At 41.6% G+C, this 17,999-nt stretch overlaps 3 protein-coding genes across 3 annotated transcripts; 2 read left to right on the plus strand and 1 right to left on the minus strand.

Annotated features, from left to right (window-relative positions):
- Positions 1–234: 234 nt before the first annotated feature.
- On the plus strand, positions 235–2,090 carry LOC135243928 (protein NATD1-like). Its single transcript, XM_064316078.1, has 3 exons — positions 235–838; positions 1,031–1,152; positions 1,474–2,090. Exons 1-3 carry the CDS (start codon positions 667–669, stop codon positions 1,588–1,590), a joined length of 411 nt encoding a protein of 136 aa, XP_064172148.1. The 5' UTR covers positions 235–666; the 3' UTR covers positions 1,591–2,090.
- Positions 2,091–2,412: 322 nt separating this feature from the next.
- LOC135243927 (germ cell-specific gene 1-like protein) lies at positions 2,413–8,897 on the minus strand. Its single transcript, XM_064316077.1, has 5 exons — positions 5,880–8,897; positions 5,022–5,069; positions 4,643–4,795; positions 3,801–3,912; positions 2,413–3,336 (listed from the first exon to the last, which is right to left on the minus strand). Exons 1-5 carry the CDS (start codon positions 6,178–6,180, stop codon positions 3,036–3,038), a joined length of 915 nt encoding a protein of 304 aa, XP_064172147.1. The 5' UTR covers positions 6,181–8,897; the 3' UTR covers positions 2,413–3,035.
- A 5,645-nt stretch (positions 8,898–14,542) lies between these two features.
- Positions 14,543–17,428, plus strand: LOC135243398 (recoverin-like). Its single transcript, XM_064315188.1, has 3 exons — positions 14,543–15,038; positions 15,733–15,844; positions 16,339–17,428. The coding sequence occupies exons 1-3, from the start codon at positions 14,658–14,660 to the stop codon at positions 16,455–16,457; spliced, it is 612 nt and encodes a 203-aa protein (XP_064171258.1). The 5' UTR covers positions 14,543–14,657; the 3' UTR covers positions 16,458–17,428.
- Positions 17,429–17,999: the final 571 nt, after the last annotated feature.

Consider the following 17,999-nt stretch of genomic DNA (forward strand, 5'->3'; position numbering starts at 1 on the left):
TACATTCTAGCGCCACCGAGTGTCTGGCTGTTTGGTATCCACTTCATTTAGACTGTAGAAAAATTACACATCTACCCCATAGACTGTAGAAAAAATAAGATTAGGCGGCAGTCAGAGGTTGCGTATGTGGAGAGCGCCACCTACCTGCATTTTCTGCCCGCGAGAAATACAACATTATGCAGAAAAGTATTATTCTGGTTAGAACGACAAGTGACACTCGTCGTAAGTAAGGTATTTTGTAAGTAGGCTAATACCTAGGCGGTCACTATGACACCATCACTATCCATTCCTATAAGGCGTTTCCTCGTCCATAGGCTACGTATGAAGTAGCCTCTAGTCGACATTTTTCTACAAAAGTACATTAGGCCTACCAGATTGAATAACGAAATGAATTTGTTCAAGCTGTTACATTTTCTTTAACAACCTACAGATAGGTATACTGGCTGACTAGAATCATGTTCCATAGAACCATTAATGTTACCAACGGTTTATAATCTGAATACATTTTAGTTTACAGAGAACGTTCGCCATTGACTTGCACTGTAATATGTGCGTCTTGTTCTTTCATCCACCATCTTTGCAACAGTACAGAATGTACAAAGCAGTAGCCTAACAGTCGGAATTACATAACAACAGCAGCTAGCTGGTTAGCCCCTTGTTGCAAACATGGCGTTACGGTTATTGTGCTCCCATTCAAATGCATTCAGACAAAAAAATTTTCTCATGTGCAATTTCAAAACGGCAAAGACTTCATTGAGCATCACAAGTCTTGCAGGCAACTCTAAGATTGAACACGATAGACATCGGAAGTGCTTCACACTTAGCCTGGGTAACGATGGTAAGGACAGCACACGCGAGATTTTTCTTGGCTCATTTTGAAACCAATTTGCTCTGGAATTTGGTGTCAATTCGAGAATACGGGGCATTGATCCGTGATATCATACTTTAAAGCTCAATGTAAACTTGAAACTCTAGATACGAAATGTTTTTTTGCCCTAAGGTCTAGTTAAAATAAGCGTCCATTTCTCAGCAGGAAATCTGGAGACAGCTGTGCTGATATATGAATTCACGGGGGACAGAGAAGTACATTTGTTGACAACAAACGTTCCTGTCCGATTCAGGGGTAAAGGTGTCGCAGCGCTATTAGCTAAGGTGACGTAAATCTGCTATACAAAAAAACTTTAGAACTGTTCACTAAGTAGCCTATGCGATATGACGCATGTCGACAGTTGTATTGACAACCCTTTACACTTGATCTTTGTAACCGCACCAATAGCTGCACACTGCACGGCTATAGTAATTCGTCGCACTTCCACATTTCCCTATTTGAAGTAACTCTTCTGGTGTGTGTGTTTTTGGGTTTTTGTTTTGGTCGTGTGTCAATGCTGGTGATTTATGGGTAGCTTTTTTTTTCTTATTGTTAATTAAAGGGAGCTAAAAGTATCTCTCTATCTCTCTCTCTTGCTCTCTCAGAGTGCCTTGGACTTTGTCGTGGAAGAAAACCTGAAGGCGCGTATATCTTGTTGGTATATTAAGAAATATATAACAGAAAACCCCAAGTCTGAATATAAAGACAAAATTGTTCATTAGCAATATGTGCATGTTATTTTATTCTTTATTTTCAAGAATAGCAGTAGGTCTCTTTTTTATGTGCCAAATAAAAATCTAATAAAAAATATTGATGGCTGTTCAGTGGATCTAAGTTCCTGGTAGGTTAGCTGACCTATTGTGATTAAAAGTAGGAACGGACCTTGGTTTTAAAATGTAAAGATTAATCGTTACATTGACTGCACAAAAAACTCAGGTTCTCACTTAATTATATAAAAATGAGCAGGTTTAAATGATATGGTCTACCAATACATATTTGATTTCACCGCACCTTTCTAAGATGCATCGGCTAAAATCATCTGCTAAATCACTAAATTGTCAATTCTACTGTTTCCCTGATGCATCATAATCAGCATTGTTAATGTTTACAGTTATTTCGCAAATTATGTGACAACTGGCATTCTTTTTATGATAATGTATTTTTTTTTTCTGATAAATGCAAATGCTAAGTCTTAATAAATAAAAAAAAGTAATTTACTGTTTCCTGTGTATTACCTTGTCATATTCATAATACTTGCAAGGATGAAGTATTTAAATTAATCCCTTTGTTATTAACTTGCATTTTTACTTTGCTGTAATGCTCTCAAAGCTTCTTTTCTACAGTAAGTGTACACTGCTGAATCTGAGCACTGTTTTGGCCGCAGTTTTGTCTATCGCGGATCAAAATCACATTACGTAATCAGTAGCCCCGGTTTTACTCTACCTCTCCGTAAATATGACCTGTTTCATATTACTCTCTTAGGTACTGTTATATTGCATTTTGTAGCCGTATGGAAATTCGTGAATACACTATTTCCTCCTGTCTTACTTTTTAGTTTGGAATGTTCCATGTTACAATTAATGTGCTGAGAAAGCTTGGGAATACACCAGGTTGTCTAACTACAAGCTAAAAGCTAGACCTAAACACTGGAAACTATAGAAGCCAGAAGTCTAATGACAGAGGCCTAGCCTATTAGCCTATATGATGTGTAGGTGTAACTGCATTTACAGTATTGCTGAGAAACATAATAAGCTTGTCTTCCAAGGCAACCCCCTCTGTACCCTTATGTACTGAGGATGAACGCTTGGTTGCTGTGGGTCAGTTTAGAGATGGGGCAGACAGGTATAAAGGCACAGGTGCAAGTACAGTACCTTTGAAGTCTGTGTGAGGCAACGTACCCAAAATTGTTTCTAGTTGGCTATATCAAATATCAGGCCTGCAAGTTTTCAGATTCAAAAGCATGAAAGTCAGCAGGGAAAGAATTTCCTATGGTGAAGATCAGCACATCAGATTAAAGGAGTTTCCTTGTTAAACTGGTTCATCATGGGTCACCTTCACGTTAAGACCATGCAAAGCAAAAAACGAATCCCAGCTACTGCAATGCAGTACTGACACTGATCAGTTTCGGAAAAGAGGGTCAATGAGTCAAAATTCTGGGGAGGCGGGATCAGCAGTGTTCCTCAGGCCGAGTCTCGGGAACATCTGGCTTATCCCCGACCTCCAGGACGACGGAGTCTCCTGGCGGCTTGCCGGAAGGCTCCGGAAGGTCCTCGGTGGTGGCCGGGGCGGTGCTTATGTACACGTCCCACAGCTGCGCCGGGGAGTGGAGCTCCAGCAGCTTCTCCTCCAGCCTCAGGTGCTTCTCCAGGACCCGCCGCTTGCGCCGGAACTCGATGATCGTCTTCGTGTAGCGGTTGAGCGTCGTCACCGCGGAGGCCATGCAGGCGGCGAACGAGCTCCACGCCAAGCTGAGAGGAGAGAGAGAGAGAGAGAGAGAGAGAGAGTGAGGGAGAGAGAGAGAGAGAGAGAGAGTGAGAGAGGGAGGAGGAGGAGAGTGAGAGGATGAGAGATGTAGGGAGAGAGAGAGAGAAAGAGTGAGAGTGATAGAGTGAGGGAGAGAGAGTGAGAGAGAGATGAGAGAGGGAGTGAGAGAGAGTGTGAGAGTGATAGAGTGAGGGAGAGAGAGAGAGAGTGAGAGAGAGAGGAGAGAGAGGGATGTCCTCAGGTGGAATATTTTTATTTTGTCCTCGGTTCTGGGTTCTCAGAATAAATACAACAGTATAAAAGTTTAATAAATATAAAAGTGTCAATTTCAAACTGGACAACGAAGTTCCACTTCTAACTCAAAACCTAGAAAACCTGGAAGTGAAGACACGAACCAGCTGAATAAATACAAAACAGCTGATTTACAACGAGGTCCAGGAACACTCACAGGTAGGACCAGCTGTAATCCCAGGTCTTCGGCCTCCAGTCTTCCGGGCCCAGACTCACGCTCAGCTGGAAGATCGTGGTGAACATCATGTGCGCTACCATCCCCAACAGGCCTGCAGCATCAGAGCATCGGAATCAGAGCATTGGTATCAGAACATCAGAGCATCAGAATCGGAGCATCAGAGCATCAGAATCGGAGCATCAGAGCATCAGAATCAAAGCATCAGAACATCAGAATCAGAGCATCAGAACATCAGAATCAGAGCATCAGAGCATCAGAATCGGAGCATCAGAGCATCAGAATCAGCATCAGAACATCAGAATCAGAGCATCAGAATCAGAGCCAGTGCTAGGGAGCCTACAAGGCTTCTGCGGTCACTGCCCATTACCCAAGGTGCTTAGAGGCTTTGCAGATCTTTGCTTTCTTGGTGCTGTTCTACCATAATTAGATAGTTTTGATGTTCACAATAAAATGTTTTTTTTAATTTATTTTTGTACTTTTGCGGGGCTGAGTTTATCTGATTCCTACCCCAATTTGGAATGGCCGATCTTCTGCAACCACAGCCACGTGCTGTACATGCACAAACCCCACTGTGAAATTTGGAGAGTATGGACCAAATAAGCCATCCAGCAGCCTCTTTCCAATAAAATATTAACTCATAAATATAAAATTAATTCCAAACTATGAACAAACGAGATCAACAAAGTAGCAGACGTAACTCACAAATGAGACTTTGGGCTAGCTATCAGAAGAAGCAGTAAGTCACAGCTAGGAGAGTGAAGCGGTGTTGCTAAGTGCACAGTGCGTTGCCAGGGTGACAGCGGTGAACATTGTGGCATTACCGGACAGGGCGGTGAATACCGCGGCGAAGGCGTTCATCTTGAGTCCGTTCATGAGGTCGCAGCGGCAGCACATTTCGGCACACATGAGGACCCCGCCCATGGACAGCAGGCTGATGTACAGGCATTCCGCCACGATGCACAGCCACAGGACCCCTGGGGGGGCGGGGGAACAATAATAATAACCTTTAACCTTTGAACTGTGCTATGCCCAGCCTACAATCCCTCCTCGAGATCGAGGTCAAGGAGGACGTGGAATCTCGTACAGCTTGGCCAGGCTGTATGTGCAGTGTACTGTGCTCTCCTAAATAATAATAATAATAATAATAATAATAATAATAATAATAATAATAATAATAATAATAACTTCAGCTGTACCCACCTCTTTCATGCGCAGGTGCAATTTCTAAAAAATTCCGACAGGTAAATCCTGAAAGGAGAAAAAATTTAAGCATCTTTTGTCATATAAGTGGAAATAGTTAATACAGCATTTTGTCTTATAAGTGGAAGTACTAAATTATTTTCAGAAAAATAATGAGAAAAAAGAAATTTACAAATTAACATGCACATTTTTACACAAATTAACAAAGAAATGCTGTTTTGTATTTAGTTTATATTTAATCTATGAGTAGTATGTATCTAGTACTCAGTAGGTATAGAGCACTCAGCGCTGTGTACGATGGTTCCTTGAGACTGTGAAGATGTTTGGTGGTCAATTTGCACAGGAGGAGTCTAATGGGTTCATTATCGTAATTACAGTATTTGAGAATGAGCCCCCACCTTCCCCCCCCCCCTCTCAAAAACCTTTTTTTAAAATCACAAAACACATTTCCAGCTAAAAAGTGTTTAGTCTCACTGTAAGGTTATATAATGACTGTTTTTTTTTTTTTCCAGAAAACTGATAATTAGCCCATAAGAAAGAATATCAGTGGCATGAGAGAGGCTGGTGGAAGAAAAAGTGTGTGTGTGTGTGTGCCTGCGTGCTTGCGTGTGTGTGTGCATGTGTGTGTGCGTGTGTGTGTGCCTGCATGCGTGCGTGTGTGTGTGTGCATGTGTGTGTGCGTGTGTGTGTGCCTGCATGCCTGCGTGTGTGTGTGTGCATGTGTGTGTGCGTGTGTGCCTGCATTCGTGCGTGTGCTTGTGTGCGTGTGTGCGTGTGTGTGTGTGTGCGTGCGTGTGTGTGTGTGTGTGTGGGGCGGGGGGGGGATGGGTGCGGCGGTAATGTGGGGGCGCCTCTCACCGATCATGTTCACGCTCTGCTCGCAGGACACCCAGATGCCCGTGTGGAACTTGCGCATGATGAACTTGTCCTCGCCCGTCTCCCAGATGTACTGCACCAGCCGGCTGTCGTTGAGGTTGGAGCTGTTGAAGCGGATGCAGTAGGTCTGCTTCACCGTGACGGGGCCCGCGCAGAAGGGCTTCACCACCTTCCGCGTGCCCTCGCACCAGTAGCTGGTGCTCACCGCGGACACGGCGAACGTCAGCGCCACCATGTTGAGGGCGAGGGCCAGGTAGGCCCTGCGCTGCCGGGCGATCTTCATGGCCGGGGCGGGCGGGAGGCGGGTCCGCCGGCCTCCTCAGTGGCGCATGATCGCAGGCTGTTTTCCGTGCTTTCCCTCTCCCTTCCCTGGCAGTGCAGTGTGGCAGGCTGTGAACCTTTATCCCAGACCCCTCATCTGTCCACCGAATGCACAGCTGCTCTTGCCTTCACTGCCCACTCTCTTACTCTACCTCTGAGTTTTCCTTTCTCTCTCTCTCTCTCTCTCTCTCACTCTCTCACTTTACCTCTGAGTTTTCCTTCCTTTGGTCTCTCTCCTGTTTCCCCACCTCCTCTCACTCTCTATCTCTTTCTCTCCCTATCTCCCTCTCACCCTCCCTTTCTATCTTCCCTCACTCAAACTCCTCCATGCCACTCTCTCTCTCCCTCCCTCTCTCACCCTCCCTTTCTATCTCCCCTTACTCACCACTCGTACTCCTCCATGCTACTCTCTCTCTCTCTCTCTCCCTCAAGCCTCTGTGTCTCACCCCTTTTTTAAGCAAATGTAATGCAGAAGTCATTGCGGGGTGAATTTTCAGTATTGTGGGTTATGCTATGCTGCCTTCTGTAAAAGTGAATGTGCTTTGGGTAATGTGCTTTGGGGACGACAGATGTTCAGAGAAAACAGATCCTGTCTTGGCTTATTTACTTATCATTTCCATCATAAAATGTAGCTGATACAATATCTAACAAGGCAGGAAATTCTTTAGAAAATAATATATATAATATATATTTCTAAAGATAGTTTGTGTGTGTGTGTGTGTGGGTGTGTGTGTATCAATCCAAAATAGTGTGTACATCATTGCGTATAAAGCAGAAAATGAAATCTGTATGTACTCTATAATATTTCAGTGTTTTCTGGGAGGCTTTTGACCCACAGGGAAAGTGACATTTGCAGTGAACATTTTCTCTCAACAGTGTACACATTTTCACATTTCAATGGAAGAGGGTTTGCTGCCCTAGACCCACGGCTTCAAACTCAGATGATAAGAATTTATATATACATCCTTTCTCCTCCTGCTGTGGCAATGTAAAATTATAAATTAATATCAGATGCAAAGCCACGGCTAAGCACCTTAGTCATGTTTTTAATAAAACATTGTTTTGGCGTGAAAACAAACTGAGCTGTTTGCATGAAGGATTGATGCATCTGGCCTGGAATTGAATATTCTAGATACTCAAGCTGGTTATTGAGGAAGGTGGAATCACTGTAGGAATATAATCCTGATGGGGCTAACAGAATAACCATACTGCTGAAGTGTCAGGTCATCGCAAAAGCCATTTTATATAATATTGTGTCTGTTTATGGATGCTTCCATAATTTAAACCGGAGGAAATAGCAGAGTAAAACTACTGTAAAGTGTGTGCAGAGCTAAGATATTCAACCTTCTCCCTGTCAGCAGAGACCTTAAATGAATGACATCATCATCATCATCACTAGCTGCAAGGTGAGATTTAGATTGTCCAAAATTTCTTTTGCAACACAATAACCTGTAAATATCAGCACAGAAACTTGAACTGAAAAAGCAGCTGCTGGGCAACACTACAGCTACTTATACAAGATTTGAATAGCTGTGGGATATATAGCTGTGGCGTATATCCTCAGATTAATAAATTAATAAATAATAAAAACGTTTAAAATGCTATGGCCAGGCTACAGCCAGTGGAGCTGTCCATTTTGCTGACAGATACGTGAATGTGTCATGCATATCTTCCAGCAAAATGGACAGCTCTAGAAATTTATACACAATAGTTGATAGGCCTACTGTGCCATGAAGTTGTGTTTGGATGAATCCATTTCAGATAGCCAGTATTATGCAATACAAATACAGATAAGTGATTATAAATTTTCACGCTCCTGGAGTATGTGTTCGAGTGAGTGTGTGTGCATGCATGCTATTCACAATGTATGTATCAAATAAAAAATACTTTTATTATTCTTCTTTGCTATGCAAATACAATAATTATGCTTTGTTAAACTGTGCATCTTCATGGCTTAACTGAAACTTGAAATGACATGTACATTTATGAAGTGCAAAATAAAGAAAGTACAGGAATAGCTATACAGTATCTGTGCGTGTACAAGTAGCTGGTTGCACCACTCAGGAACCCCTATACAAGATTATATCCCTAGTCGGTAGCAGCAGGCAATCATTATAATCCATAATCCAAGTCATGTTTATAATACATTTAAATGGAAGTTGAAATTAATTTTTTTTTTTTTGTTGGAATTTTATTGTCAGGAAACTTCCATATTAAATCCAGAAGGGGAAAAAAAATCATTTTTACATTTCACAGGATGTTCCTTTTGAGGCACGACCACCTGTTCTGGTTTTTATAAACAGGTGTGGCCTATCATGAACACTCTGGGTTTAACACTTCCTGTAAAATGACCTTTGAGCACCCTAAAAAAAAAAAAAAAAACAACACAACGCTGATACATATCATTCATCCACAGCTTCACACTTCCAGTGTACGAGGGATGACAGAGGTTTGATTGATTGTTCTGAAGACTGAACGGAAAAACCAGCAATCACACAGTAAAGCAATCAGGGCTACAATCCCTTTGCCATCTGGACCGATGAGAGGTTGAGCATCCTGTACAGTAAGGTTATAACCCCTATGCACAGACATCCTGTACAGTAAGGTTATAACCCCATACACAGACATCCTGTACAGTAAGGTTATAACCCCATACACTGGCATCATGTACAGTAAGGTTATAACCCCATACACAGACATCCTGTACAGTAAGGTTATAACCCCATACACAGACATCCTGTACAGTAAGGTTATAACCCCATACACTGGCATCATGTACAGTAAGGTTATAACCCCATACACAGACATCCTGGAAAGTAAGGTTATAACCCCATACACAGACATCCTGTACAGTAAGGTTATAACCCCATAGACAGACATCCTGTACAGTAAGGTTATAACCCCATACACTGGCATCATGTACAGTAAGGTTATAACCCCTATACACAGACATCCTGGACAGTAAGGTTATAACCCCATACACAGACATCCTGTACAGTAAGGTTATAACCCCTATACACAGACATCCTGTACAGTAAGGTTATAACCCCATACACAGACATCCTGTACAGTAAGGTTATAACCCCTATACACAGACATCCTGGACAGTAAGGTTATAACCCCATACACAGACATCCTGTACAGTAAGGTTATAACCCCTATACACAGACATCCTGTACAGTAAGGTTATAACCCCTATACACAGACATCCTGTACAGTAAGGTTATAACCCCACACACAGACATCCTGTACAGTAAGGTTATAACCCAATACACAGACATCCTGTACAGTAAGGTTATAACCCCATACACAGACCCCAGGGCCAACAGATGCCTTTTGTTAAGACCTGGCAGACACCGATGATGACTATATAGGACTTATGCAGTTATCATTGTGGCGCAACTGATTCCATGCCATATTCGAAATGAAACAATTAAAATGCTGTCATCATTACGGTTTACAGAATGTGAATGCTGGAAGCAATGGCCTCCCTCTACAGGGCTTTAGACATTAGACTGGAACAGGTGCATGCTGTTCTTGAACCATCATGAAACCTTAAATGGCCATTTATGCAACGAAGCACTGTCATTTGGACAAATGTATCAGCACTTCAGCTGAAGCACTGGTTAAGCTGTGTGCTTGAATAACAAGAGTTTTTTTTATGCAACAGCTACCTGCAAGTTTGTGCATTACAAGAGAGGAACATTGTTTATAATTGTAAGCTTGGTTAAGTCCTGAGAAAAGGACTTACACACGTAAGAGTGTGGGATTTAGATGGATGTTGCAGGAGGATAACTGGAATTATTTTTTTTTATCGTTTTGGTTTTACGACTAATCCACCTTACATGAGCAGAGTACAAAACAATGCCATTTTGAATTTGTCACTGGAAGGTATCTAAAATCTGGGAATGCTTGATTATAAAATAAAGCAAGGTATTATTTAAATAATACAATGTGAATATCGACTTCTTTCAGAAGGAATGTTGTCCTGTTTGTTTTTGAAAGTCTGTTCTATTTTTCGTGAATATTGTAGTACAGTGTGTGTATATATTGCATTATATATTCTTGTTTTGACATGTGTAGTGCAGTACTATATCGTATTATAGATTTTTGTCTAGACATTTTTGTGTAAATTCTTAATACTTCCAGTTTATGCCTCTCTATTTCTCATACGTGGGACATAACGAGCCACGGATTTTCCAAGCTGTATTACAGGTAAACCTAAAGGAAAAGGGATAAGGGATATTGGGGGGTGCGCGGTAACCCACGTGTTTAAAGGAACACAGGCTGCAGATAGGCAATTACACATAAATGTAATGCAGTGCTGGGCTGGTTCGTGACGAGTTTGTGAACTTCAAACACGTTTAAAAAAAAATTTCAACGCGAAGTCAAATAAAATTCCAATCCACGGTATTACACCAAATGTAGCCACAGAACTATCCCAGCTGTCGCGTTCCGCTCCTGAAATTATTTAGCCCAGCCTTAAACCCGTCGTAAAGATTTCAAGTCAATTTCTACTTAAATTGTTTATTCACGTTTTAAGGAGCACGTGCCACGCACCCTTGCTCGTCTCCCGTTACTTCTTCTGTCCTACTCCGAAGAGGAGAAGACAAATATAGATCATGTAGGCTAATAATGGGTTGACCATTTGGTTAGTGATTAACCTCGCAAGAGTTCAGTGCAACCCAAGAATCTGCGGCTCAGCGGATTAGGTGAACTAGCCAGTGCCTCGGGTCACGCCCATCTACTTGAAAACAATAGACACGCACGTGCTTGATTACCTCTGAACTTCCAAGAATTAGCCAGATGATTTGATTTTGTGGCCTTGTACAGATCAATGCCGGTTCTCTGTCACATCTGCAAACATCCACCGACCTCCCTTCCTGTTGGTGAGCTGGGCATTTATTGCTAGAAGAAACCCTTGACATCAGAGAAGAAAAATAGCAACGAACTGTCTTTTTTTTCTAACGCACCTCATTCGCGATAGGCTGCCACGATATGTAACGCCATGGATAGCCGATAGGATGAGATTAAGATTACCTGAAACCGCACAAACTCTCGCCATTGCTTACAGCACGGAACAGTTTGCACGCCACATTGTCCTTGAATCCGGTTTATGACATTCAAGTTTACAGGGAGGATTACATCGCACAGTCTGAATATATCGTTGATTTATCCATACATTAAATCACGTCAGAAAAAAACTCAAACGTGTAGACTATTTTCTTGGATTTTAATAAACCTATTATAATAAATTCAAAGTTAAGATAGTAAACAAATACACAAATAAATATGCTATAAATAGCCTCGAAGCTGACTGCAGACGCGGTTACGAAAAAGGTTGTTCGTTTGATGAAAACATTGACTTGGATACTATAATTTTGGCTATAAGTAGATACGTATAATATTGTTGCCGTCAACAGTGATAATGCATTCTAATGCATTATTATTTATTTGTTGGGCAACTGGAACATCTCTCGTGAAATAAACCATTCGTATCCCTTGTGGTACACCATTGCTTTTGGTTTACTACGATACAGTTTACAATTCAGTGGAGTTGTCTTTTCGTTTGAGTTGCGCTGTCCATAGTGCTGAACACCACGTGCACGAGATGAATTTTGCGCTCGCAATCTTTAAACATGCAGTTGGCTGCTGTGCTGATTTACATAAGTACACTTCCCAGACACACAACTAAAATCAACAACTTGCGCAGGCGTATTTTCTTAACATTCACATTTATTTCCAGCGTTTTTAAAAATTATTATTATAGATCATCAGTTAGCTTGCGTATGAGTGAATATGTAAACTCATGTTAACTAAGAGATAATTTTGTTTTAATATTCATTGTAGTTTTATGATTCACGGTAGAATTCGTCCGCTCCTCCTGTGATCCCACCCCAGAATTGGTTGATGATGGATGGGTATGGAACCGTTTCTGTGTTAAAAGAGCTTCTATTTATGCAGTAGACCCGAAGAACAGATTTCTGTACACAGCTCAAGTATTGCATTTCCCCACTTTTCACTGATTTCACATAAATTATTTGAGCTTCTGCTTCCTCTCTTTTTAAGTGAATAAATAAATATATAATTTTATGGCCCTGATGCCCAAATGCCTAATTTGTACATGGCCTGGCTCCTTCATGCCAAGCCAAGCAAATTTGACAAGGGCACAGGATGGGCAGGGCTGGATACAGGATTGATAAGATTGAGTATGAGATTGACAAGAAAGAGGATAAGGCTGGCAAGAGATCATATGGCCTTAGTAAGACCGAGTACAGGGTAGGCAAGGGTGTATACAAGGACTGAGTGCCACACTGGCTGTAGTGTTGGATTAACAACAGTAAGCATTAGATTGGCCTAAATCGTATCAGTGCCAAGTCACAGACACCATTGCATCTTTTATACATGGAGGCTCTGGACCTTCTTAGGTGTAGGCAGGTTACATCACTGGTATCTGTTTTTTTTATTTAATTTAATTTAATTATTATTAAGACAGTTATGTAGAAACTCCTCTCTTACCTTAGTTGCATCCTAACTTAGAGTTCCTGTAATTAACCCTACTCTTTCTCCGTGAAGGTGCTTTTTAAAATCCCCCACCCACATGCTGAACCTGGAAAAACCGCTTTTACTTACCGCGCTCTGTGGCACTAGAACATACTACTGAACACATTTAGTCTTGGCTGCCGTATTTCTGTGAATTAATTTAAAGGCAGAATCTTCCATATAGTCACCAAGAAGTGTAAACACTTATAATCCCTCTGTTTACTTGTACCATTGCTTTTATACGGTGCCACTTTTAATTTTAATTTATGGCTGTAATGGCTGTAATGGTCTTGAACAGGCCTCCCTCACAAACAAGTTGTTAATCTCAACAAGACTAAGAACCAGTACGAATAAGGGGCAAAATTGAATTTAAATGAAAAATTAAACATCTTCCAGTTATTATCAGTACACATGCTCACAGGATACGTTTCAATTCGTTTAGGTGCATTAACTGTCTTAACTACTGCTTGCATTTTTTCCATAGACTGCGTTGTTGCCGTTCTCGTTGTGTTAGTGTTAATCAATTTAACCTTCAGGGTCCAAGTTGAACTATGCGGTTGTTCCCTGCACTTGGACTGGTACTTCTCTCTAGGCTTTTCGTCATACTTGTTCCTGGTTATGGTTATACACTTTGTTGTACGTCGCTCTGGATAAGAGCGTCTGCCAAATGCCTGTAATATAATGTAATATAATTCTCAGACTTCTGATTCATTTCAAAGGTTTCCTGTAGATTTCAGAAAGGACCTATTATTCAGGGGGGAAAAAAACATTACAGTAATGTAAATGTCATGTTTAAAACAAACAAACAAAAAACAAAACAAAAAAAACAAAGGGAATATGTTTCTTCCCAGCCCCCCACCCCCCCAGGTGAAGGGGGATTTAGTTAAATCACTTGGACAATGTTCTTCGCATTAGAAGTGGTCCTGGCCTGTGATGACACAATGGCTGTTTAACTCTTTAAGCTGCTTTGAACACAGGACATGAATAAGCATCGTGAACTACCCCTACCCCTCACCCCCTCACCCCCCCAGCTCTTTTTAGGGGCAGAGCTTAGAGCAGGGGTCCTAAATCTTACCCAGAAAGGGCCGGTGTGGGTGCAGGTTTTTTTTTGTGGCTAATATGAGCACCTCCGTCTTACCTTTGTAAGTTTCCATTTGGATTAGTTTTAAATTTAGGGAACGCAATAGCACTCCTGACCCACAGCAGCTTGTGCCATTCCAGATCTTATTAAACGCAGGACAGCACACTTAGTGGAAGTCCCTAGGATCCCGCTTCCGGCAAGTACAAGAATAATCTTCTGGTATAAAAAAAATCGTCCCTTTTATGGTAAGATTGGACACCCCCTGGTCTTGTCAATGAGCGCTTAACGGTAATTAATAACGGATGAGTGCACGTAGATGCACACAACGTCCACGTAGAGTGACCGCGGAAATGTCTCTGTGTTTAACGTTCAGTTTAATCACCAGAACTATACATAGGCTATTTAGAGTGACTTGCACAGGAGCCGACTCCGCGAAATACAGACTATAAAGCCTACACGCTCGTTTTCTTTATCAAGTTATAAGAAACTGAATACATATGTTGAGCAGAGTCTCCATAATAATTACCCCCCCCCCCCAAAAAAAAACAAGCGATTTTGGGGGTATACCCACCAATTTTCAAAAGAGCTGCCAGCTGACTCACTTGTTGGACCCTTCCCCACTATGCCCTCGGAAAAGATGTCAAACTCTGAGTGACGTGCTGATCCCCTTAATCTTTAAGAAAGCCAGTCTGGATTTAAAAGAGTTATCCATAATCCAGTCCAGCACCTTTGTGGGAGCCCTAAGGGAACAGGGTCCTTGTCGACTGTGTGGAGACGACACTCACTCTCACTGCCAGGCCAAGCGAAACAAAAAAATGGGCAACAGCAAGAGCGGCGCGCTGTCCAAGGAACTGTTGGAGGACCTGAAGCTCAACACGAAGTACAGCGAGGACGAGCTGTGCGCGTGGTACCAGAGCTTCCTGAAGGAATGCCCCAGCGGTCGCATCAGCAGGGAGCAGTTCGAGGGAATATACGCCAGCTTTTTCCCGGACGCCGACCCCACTGCTTACGCGCACCACGTATTCCGGAGCTTCGACACCAACAGCGACGGGACGCTGGACTTCAAGGAGTACATCGTGGCGCTGCATCTCACGACCTCCGGGAAAACCCTGCAGAAGCTGGAGTGGGCGTTCGCCCTCTACGACGTGGACGGAAACGGCACCATCAGCAAAAACGAGATTCAAGAAATTGTAAAGGTGAGCTACGTTTGAAACTAGTGTTCTTCCAGACCCACCTGTGAGCAACAGCACCGGCTTTTGTTTATCTATTCGGCGCAAAACTCGCACAGGGTGCAATACTTGTATGGGAATTCCAATTAGAAGTTTAGCGCAACAGATAAATAAATACAATATTTTTGGGGATCAAATAATAACTGCCTGGAATTGACAGACAGCAAACAGGAAATTATTAAAATTACATCATTAGACAAATTTAACTTGACTTCTAAAAGAAATGACTTCCAAATGTGTTCTATTTTAAAACGATGAAATAATATGTAGCCTACCGTTTGAAAACTGAAATCCTAAATACAAGAAACCCAATATGCCTGCCGAGGTGTAGTACCCCGCAAATAGGCCTACACGATTGGTAATATTTGTTAACTATAATCTTCAAAAGAAAAGCATGCCAATGTAGACAGTATTCGAATAGGCTAATAATTTCCAGCGGTCCAAATGCTGTAGTAGGCCAACTGCGGTTTCCTTCAATAAATGACGTCATTATCTTCCTCGATGTAATTTGTTCAACCGAGTGGCGTGAAGAAAACAGGAGGACTTCTCGTTGCAAACTTGCTTGTGATTAGCCGCGTTTTAAAAATCACGTTTTTTATTTTGTGACCGTAGGCTATAGTCGCTGAAAATGACAACTTTTGTTATTTTGTGTTCCACCTAGTCAATATTCAACATGATATCCGGTGAAGATCAAAAGAACCTTCCCGAAGACGAGAACACGCCAGATAAAAGGGCAGATAAAATCTGGAAATATTTCGGCAAAAATGAAAACGGTAAGCGCGGTTGCTCTTTGTGAACATGCGCTCTTTGTGCATATGGTTCTACATTCTTGTAGTATTATTATGGAAACGTTAAGTGCATTTATATAAACTTAAGTGTCATAGAGTGCACTTACATGATATAAAAATATAATTTCTCATTGTGTACTGTCTTCAGCAATCTACTTTTTGCACGCATGGACAGTGATAGCAGCCTTTAAATGACCATCATATTATTTGCTGTGCAAAGAAATGTTTAGTTTTTTGTGTCTCAATTAACTCGAACGGGGGTCACGTGGGCCAGATCATTTTGCTTTGATCTTTTTCATCTAAAGATTGCTCACGGTTACACATCTACACAGTAAAAATGTTCTGATAGAGTATATTAGGTCCCTCTTAGACCTTCTAGATATAAACTCTGTTAGAGAGAAATTGACACAAACTTTTTTTTTTTTTTTACTGTATAAGAGCGAATTATTTAAATGATGTTTGCTTCTTTCCCGTTTCAGACAAAATAGCAGAAGGGGAGTTTATACAGGGAGTCATGGACAACAAAGAGATCTTGCGGTTGATACAGTTTGACGAACCACAGAAAATCAAAGATAGGTTAAAGGAAAAGAAGCACTAGCTTTTGGATGCATGAATCCCCCCCCACGAAAAGACTGTTAAAGCTTCACTGTTTACATACCTGTGCTGTCCAGGCTTCTTAGGCTACCTTGTGTAATGTTCAGCTCAGATCTGCACATTTTGTACGTTGCATACGTCCTATGCAAAGGTTCATACATCACTGCATACGTGCAGGGTGATTCGTTTTACTTTCCTTTCACAAAAATATACACACACACACACACACACACACTATAGCTCGCATCCTTCTGGAGAAAATTTAGGGGGGTCCCTAAATCACTGCCCAGTACCCCTGCGTCGTGCTGGCTGGATTACGAGCTGGCCATTTGCTTAATAAAACCAAGTGAGAAGCAGAAAGCTGTCCATGTCGATTGAGCTTAGGCTATGGCCAGCAGTCCCTTTCCAGCAAATCAATCCTCTTAAAATCTGAAGGTCATTTTAAACAGCTGCTCGCAGAGGACTTGCGGCAGTGCTGGGAACATTCCAAGAGGTGTTGGTACACTCTCTAGTACATGTCTTAAGTACCATCTCGCTAAGACTGATACTTTCTTTTAGTACAGACAGTGTTAGCGTGAAATGTAGTAGAGAAGTATATACTTTAGTTCAGTAACGTGAGATTTAACGCGATGGAACCTGGGAGTCCGTGGTTGGCGGTGTACAAAAGGAACGGATAACGGTCACTGCCATTACTGAAGATATGGTCTGAGTTGGTTCCACTTTAAGTAGAAATGCTTTGTTAATGTTTTATGTGGATTCAAGTGTAACACCGGATAGCATCACATAGATTAAATGGCTGGGTAAGGTCTGTTTGTGTGCCATTTCGGCTGGTCACTGAATGGAGGGAAATTATTGATGATGCAAATTAGGGACACAGAGTTTATTGTGTGTAGGTACAACAAGCCAACTGTGACAGATTATTTCAACATTTGTGTTACCAATGTTTTGCTGAAATAAAGGTTGATTTAAAAACTAGCCTTCTGTTCGATGGTGATTTGTCTTGTTGGAAAACAAGACGATGTTATTTATTGCCAAATGTTCAGATCGATCCTACCTATAATTAGATTTTTCCATTTCCAAAAAACAAGAAGTCAATCAAATGCCTTTCCGGACCACAATTGAAAACTGAATTCTTGTTCCCTGACACCATTTGCTGATTGATTTTCACTAATGAGCTTTGACAGGAGTGCGTGATCTGATTGGAGCACAGTGCTTCAGACTCAGATAGCCCACTGGAGGTCCTCTGTGCATGGGGGCGGGGGGGGGGGTTATGGGGGGTTCTGCTCCAGATAAGCTAAAGTAATTGGCTTTGTTTGAGCTGGTAATTTAATACTGAGGATGTCACTTTGACAACAATCCCCTCTAAGTCCAGTGCATTATTTGATACATGGAAGAATGAAAAGGTCTTTGATTCAAGTTTAAATCTTCCTCCAGCAAATTTGGCAATATCACATAGCGTTCAGCTTGATTAGGATTAAGTATTTCACTTATCCGAAATTCAGTGCAAATTAATCAGTTGAATGTTGATTTTAATTTTAGATTGAGG

The sequence above is a fragment of the Anguilla rostrata genome, chromosome 17 (assembly GCF_018555375.3).
Source record: "Anguilla rostrata isolate EN2019 chromosome 17, ASM1855537v3, whole genome shotgun sequence".
NCBI classification, from domain to species: domain Eukaryota; kingdom Metazoa; phylum Chordata; class Actinopteri; order Anguilliformes; family Anguillidae; genus Anguilla; species Anguilla rostrata.

Excerpts from the sequence above, each read along its gene's own strand:
- LOC135243928 (XM_064316078.1), top strand. The coding sequence starts at position 667 with ATGGCGTTACGGTTATTGTGCTCCCATTCAAATGCATTCAGACAAAAA. Across the intron at positions 839-1,030 it reads ACTTAGCCTGGGTAACGATG|CAGGAAATCTGGAGACAGCT; the intron begins GTAAGGACAGCA and ends TCCATTTCTCAG. Across the intron at positions 1,153-1,473 it reads TCGCAGCGCTATTAGCTAAG|AGTGCCTTGGACTTTGTCGT; the intron begins GTGACGTAAATC and ends TTGCTCTCTCAG.
- LOC135243927 (XM_064316077.1), bottom strand. The coding sequence starts at position 6,180 with ATGAAGATCGCCCGGCAGCGCAGGGCCTACCTGGCCCTCGCCCTCAAC. Across the intron at positions 3,913-4,642 it reads GGTATTCACCGCCCTGTCCG|GCCTGTTGGGGATGGTAGCG; the intron begins GTAATGCCACAA and ends CTGATGCTGCAG. Across the intron at positions 3,337-3,800 it reads GATTACAGCTGGTCCTACCT|CTTGGCGTGGAGCTCGTTCG; the intron begins GTGAGTGTTCCT and ends CTCTCCTCTCAG.
- LOC135243398 (XM_064315188.1), top strand. The coding sequence starts at position 14,658 with ATGGGCAACAGCAAGAGCGGCGCGCTGTCCAAGGAACTGTTGGAGGAC. Across the intron at positions 15,039-15,732 it reads AGATTCAAGAAATTGTAAAG|TCAATATTCAACATGATATC; the intron begins GTGAGCTACGTT and ends TGTTCCACCTAG. Across the intron at positions 15,845-16,338 it reads TTTCGGCAAAAATGAAAACG|ACAAAATAGCAGAAGGGGAG; the intron begins GTAAGCGCGGTT and ends TTCCCGTTTCAG.